Below are 5,734 nucleotides of genomic sequence, written 5' to 3'. Positions count from 1 at the left end.
TCAGGGCACGGGCAGCAACACCAGCATGGCCACAGCCAAAGAGCAGCCAAACTATCCCATCCACAGGGCAGCAAAGCTGTGGGGTTATGAGGGATGCAGCCACAGTGTTGCCATAGCAAGGCCTGGCCATGGAGCAGCAGACACACCTTGGAAGATGCTCCCCACGTTGAGGAGGGGACCACAGCACCCTTTGTCTAGGCTTGCCAGGCCAGCCCCCACCCCAGGGACCCCCTTCGCCAGCACCCCACACCAGCCCGGAGCACCCACCTTCCAGGCATCCCTAGGTCTGAGCTGTCCCAGGGCAGGACAGGAGCTCCTTCCCAGCAGGAATTAGTGGAGCTACTGCTTCCTCCTGCCTAAATCTGCTTCCTGGGCAGCTGGGAGGCAGGGCCTCTAATTGCCGCCCATCCATCCCCCATCTGCCCCCTCCCCTCCCGGGATTAACCCTTCCCTCCCCAAACAGCCCCGACCCTCAGTGCTGGGCCAGGAGCCGCAGGCGGGGATGCTGAGGGTTGGGGAGGGGGGGTTACCTCCTCCCCCATATCATTCTGTATCTGCCCTGCCATACCCCTCCCCTGCATCCTCCCCCTTGTATCCCCCAAACTTGTATCTCCCCCGCCTTGTATCCCTCCCCTTGTATCCCACACACATCCCTCCCACACCTCCCCGTATCCCTTCCCCTGCATCCCAAACTGAGACTGGAGAAAATTGGTTGGACATGGCCACACAGCTCGTGACAGGGGGGGAGGGGTTGGGAGCATGCAGCACGATGTGTGGGGGTCCCTGCATACTCCCCAAATGTTTCTGACCCAGGCCGTGGGAATGGGGTGGCTGTCTCTGATCCTGACACCACAGAAACGAAGGTGCTGGGGGCACCCATGGGTGCCAGCATGCTGTGGGGATGCACCTGGGAAAAGACTGGCAGGGTGGTCCTGGGCTTTATTTTTGGGGGGAGGGGAGGTTGGGGTTTGTGGAGCTGGAAGTGCTGCTGCCCTGCACGCACATGCCAGGGCAGGCTGCAAAACCACAGTGACACCAGCAATTTTTGGGGTCACACCTCCCCACCCTATGACCCCCCTGTGCTCCCCCTCCCCCCTACAATGTGTCTCCAGGCAGAGAGGCTGGGACACACGGGCTGAGAAGAGAAGGGCTTTTATTGTCGGCTTCAGCTCACGGGCTCCGCTCCTCCCGGGGGGGCTGGGGGTGCGGGCGGGGGGGGCCACAGGCTTGCCGCCTGCCAGCCCCCACGGGATGGGTGCCCTCGCCCAGGGCTCGCCGCCTCCCGAACCGCCCCACCGGCCTGATCCCGCGCCCCGTGTACCAGGATGGGTCGATGTCCGGGTCTGCAAGGCAAGAGGAGCCGTCAGGGAGGGAGTGATGGGGAGGGAGCAGGGGGCAAGCACCCATGGGTGGGGGGGACATGACACAATGAACCCCAGGGGAGCAGGAAAAGGGGCTGGGGTGGGTCTAAAAACTTCTGCTTCTGGAAGAGTGGCTCTCCTCCCTCCACCCCTCCCATATGTGTCTGAGCCTGGGGGTGCAGAAGGGGTTGGGGCGGGGGGGGGAAAGTGGGGTGCATTGTCTGGGGGAGTCCCTTACTCCTGTTCTCCTTACTCCTGATTTCCATGGAGCGCTCGTGGAGGCGGCTGTGGGCGATGGGCAGGGTCAGGCAGGCGAGCAGCAGGCACAGGAGGCAGGCGGCCCCCAGCTTCATCCCCGCTCTCTGGACACAGCGGCTTGGCCCCAGAGCCTCCCAGCAACCTGCTTCCCACTGATAGCACGAAGAGGGTGACCTCTGACACGGCTGTGGGGACAAAGGGGTATGGCTGGATTAAAGGCTCAAAGCGCAACACCACCCCCCCACACCCTATCAGGAGGGGAAGGTTGTGATGGAGGGGATGGGGTGAATGTATCACTGTCACTCCCTTCACCGCATCCCTGGGCACCAGGCAGCCTGATCACAGCCCAGGGGTTACCTCCGGGGGAAACTCTCCCCTCCAAACATGAGCTGTACAAACCTCGCCTTCCTTAAAACTGGTTTTTGTCCTAGCCTAGCACCTTAGGCCAGGCCTGGCATTGCCCTTTCTTAGCTGGGACCCCCAGTGCACCCACAGCAGTGGGACCCCACCAGCCAGAAGGTGGGGAGAAGGTCTAGCCAGGAGATGGGTAGAAGGTCCAGCAACAAAATGCGGTGCTGGAGGCGCAGATGAGTTTAGCTGCTGGATGCTGGGTGAGGGGTGCTTCGTGGGCACACCTGGCACCCTTGTCACCCACACCTGTGCCCAGCTGCCAGTGTGATAACCCAGGAACACCCTGTAACACGTCCTATGGCACTGAGGGGACATGCAGGGCTCAGGCTTTGCCTCTGCAGCCACCCGTGGAGTGGTTGCAGGGAGCCCCCCGGGTTAAGCAGGACACACAGGGATGCGGTGACAGCTTTATCTCCAGCGCCTTTTCCAAAGGAGGAGGTGAGGGGGAAGCCTCTCCAGCTGGAAAGCTTCCCTGAAGGAGCCCTGGGAGCACGTGGCTGCGGGAGCTCAGGGTTGCTGCGCCCACCAAGTTTTTACAACCTCTTGGCTTCTACACCTTTCAGATACCCCTCTCCCCCCACTCCCCCCATCCTTCCCCTTCCCAGCTGGACAGACACAGACACACAGGCACAGCAGCGCTTGGGAAATTATCCAGCAATAAAAGCATCACAAGAGGGAGGGAGGGAAAAGCGGGTGTCTGTCTGTGTGTCTGTCCCTCCCGGACCCCTTGTCAAGGCTGCACTTACCTCGGTGTGGCGAGATGTTCTGGCTGCCGTCCCGCTGAGCCGAGTGGCCACCGTCTGAGCCGGAGTCCCCTCTGGTTGCCGTTTTTATGGCTGGTTTCATGCTGATGTCAGAGGCGAGCCCCTGCGGGGACCGAGCCAGAGCATCTCCCCTCCCCGCCGTCCCCTCTCATCAAATCAGCACAGGGATTTTCATGACTCAGAAGGGACCAGCGTTTCATCTTCCGCCGGCCGAGGCAGAGCGCTCAGTAGTACATTCATCCCTCGCCGCCACCTGGCCAACTTTTCCACTCCATTCACTGCACGACGCTCATGGGGAGGCCCCCTCAACCCAAAACCCCCTTGGGAGGGGCAGTGGGTGATGCTGCCCCAAATGCTGTGCCCTCACATCAGGGTCCTGCTGCTGCAAACTGCCTCTGCAGCTGGGGTTACGCTGGGTGCCACCTCCCTTCACCTCCCAAGATACATCCCAAACCTGCTGGAAGAAAATCCAAGAACTAAATTTGGGGAAGGGGAGGAGGCAATATGCTGGGATGCATGGGCTGGCAGGAGTAGGCTTGTCCCTGTGGCATTGGGGCTCCAAAACCCCCCTTTTAAATGGGTTAAACCACCCCTCAGTAAAGGTTTTGGGTGATGTTTGCTCTGCCAGGTGAGATGCTGGAGGAGCCAGCTGGGAGGTTGAGGTCTGAACACATGTTCCCCCCCACCTTCCAGGCAAAACTGGATTTACTGGGACCTTGAGGGATGCCCTGAAACAAACAAGGACATCCCTGTTTGGGTAGGATGGTGAAGATGCTGGCACTTGGAGGGGTGTGGGTAGGGGGCTGGCATCACCCAGTCACGGATCCTCCCCTGCTGTGGCCAGCACCGTTGCACCAGCACAGCCAGTCTTGGGGGGGTGGTGACAGCAGCAATGTGAGACTGGGGGGGGGCGTGTGTGAGTGACAGAGTGTGATGGCTTCAGAGGGACATCAACGACAGGAAAAGGAATGGAGAGGAGGAAAAAAACCCCAACCTCTCAGCCAAGGAAGCCCCTGGCTCAGGGGAGCGCTCTCCCCTCCTGCCCCCACCAGGAATGTTGATATTCTTTCACACAATGTTAAAGCAGGCCCTCGATGGTGGGGGACTGTGGTTTTGGGTGGCTTCAGCTGCCGGGTTTCCTGGGTTTCCATACAAATCAGAGCAACATGTTTCAGGGTCAGACCCTGCCCCCCCCCACCCTCCCCTTACCCCCATGCTGCTCATCCCCTTTACCCACCCAGCCTTGCTCCTGGATACCACTGACCCATGCTCATTACACTCCCAGCTCCATGACCAGCATCTGAGGAGCCATATCACCATCCCCTTTTGCCATCTCCCCCCTCTTCCCCCCCCATTCTACTTCAGTGCCACAGGTTCGGCTTCTGTCTGCTTTCACCTGCCTGCTGTTAAAGCAAGGGGGGACCAGGACGAGGATGGGGAGAGAAAGGAACCTTTGCACATCGGTCCTGGACACCAAACTGGCTTTATTGCATGATTTAGTGTACACATGTATATAATCTCTACACAGGCAGATGGGACAGGAAACCAGCACATAATGCAGGTGACTATGGTCTGAGCGATTCTTTAGTCTGCACTGCTGAGGACTTCTTCTCAGGGTCAAGCATCCATGTAGGATTTCGGGTTACGACTGAAACTGGGTACAATGAGAGGTGTGTTTGAGGAGGAAAGGCTGAGCCCTGACACCAGAAGGTGAGTGTGAACCCGTGGCATTGCCCAGGTCTTGGTGGAGCTCCCTTCTGCCAACCAAGAGTCTTGCCCTCCTAGCACCGAGGCTCGTGGAGCGGCAGGAGACGTGGTGCTGCGGTGCCTGGGAGGGTTTCTACAGCGACAGTGGTTTGCACTGCTTACCCTTCTCAACTTCAGGCCAGAAAGATTTTGCTTTAAAATAAGAAACGGGGTTTGTTTCCAGCTGGAAAGCCCAGACTGGACTCACCAGACTGCTGTGGGATGACCACGGGACAAACATCTAGGCAGTTACCAGTCCCTACTGCTACCGACACCAAACGGACACGGTTCTTGCATGAGAATCCCTACTACCACTCATGTTTAAAGTGGGTTGAGTTTGGGATGCACAGGAATGGCCTAAAGGTCCAGTCTGAGTGGCTGTCAATGGGAAACCACCAACATTGGTCTGACATCCCCATTCCAGCAGCGAGTGATGCTCCCCACATGGGAGGGAAGGAGGGAGGTGGGGGCTATGAAGGACAGGGACCAGGGGGTATCAAGCAAAATCTTTTAACACGAATCTCCTCAAAAATTTCCTGTGAGAGAAAACAACCCCCTCACCATCCTGAAATCCTTGATGTGGGTACGGGGCCAGGAGCTGATCCACCAGGACCAGTAGATGCGGAGAATTAAATGTTGGAGGAAAACAAGCAGTTTGGGGATCCTGGGGGAGGGTGTTACCAATGCTGCTGTCGTCTGGCAGAAGCCCAGGGCAGCCCCCAAAGGCCATCCTACAATTCCACCCCCAGGGACAGGATACACGCTCATCCATGAAGCACCTCTGGGCATGGGCAGGGAAGATCCCTGGAGAAACACCTACACTCTTGCTCACTGGAATCCTTCTGAACTTGCTGGGGTAATCTCAGAGGGAGAGGGGACATCTTGGAGAGCTGGAAAAACAAACCGACTCCTAACAAACCCTCCAGCCTTTCTTCAAACTTTCTTGTCCCTGCTTCCTGCAAGGTTTGCCTCACTCATGTCCCTCCTAGGTGGTCAGGGATGGTGGTGAGAAGCCCCACTGAATGTCCGTGCAGCTTCATGTGGACATCTGTTGGCCAAGTGTGCTCTGGATGGAAGCCAGTCCTGCTCTTGTCCTACTCTGATGCTCAAGGAAGTGATGCTCCAAGGGACACTTCAGGGAGGTGGGACCAGTGCTGGAGTGTGAACACCAGCCTGGGATACCTGGGTTCCTGC

General features: G+C 58.4%; 1 protein-coding gene across 1 annotated transcript; it reads right to left on the bottom strand.

Annotated features, from left to right (window-relative positions):
* Positions 1–1,170: 1,170 nt before the first annotated feature.
* PRLH (prolactin releasing hormone) lies at positions 1,171–1,714 on the bottom strand (the record flags this gene model as incomplete). Its single annotated transcript, XM_084264576.1, has 2 exons — positions 1,171–1,343; positions 1,615–1,714. The coding sequence occupies 2 exons, from the start codon at positions 1,712–1,714 to the stop codon at positions 1,171–1,173; spliced, it is 273 nt and encodes a 90-aa protein (XP_084120702.1).
* Positions 1,715–5,734: the final 4,020 nt, after the last annotated feature.

Source organism: Gallinula chloropus, assembly GCF_964237585.1.
Source record: "Gallinula chloropus genome assembly, chromosome: 5".
In the NCBI taxonomy this organism is placed as follows: Eukaryota; Metazoa; Chordata; class Aves; order Gruiformes; family Rallidae; genus Gallinula; species Gallinula chloropus.
Note: the sequence above shows the minus strand (reverse complement) of the source record. Positions and strands in the feature narration are given on the sequence as shown.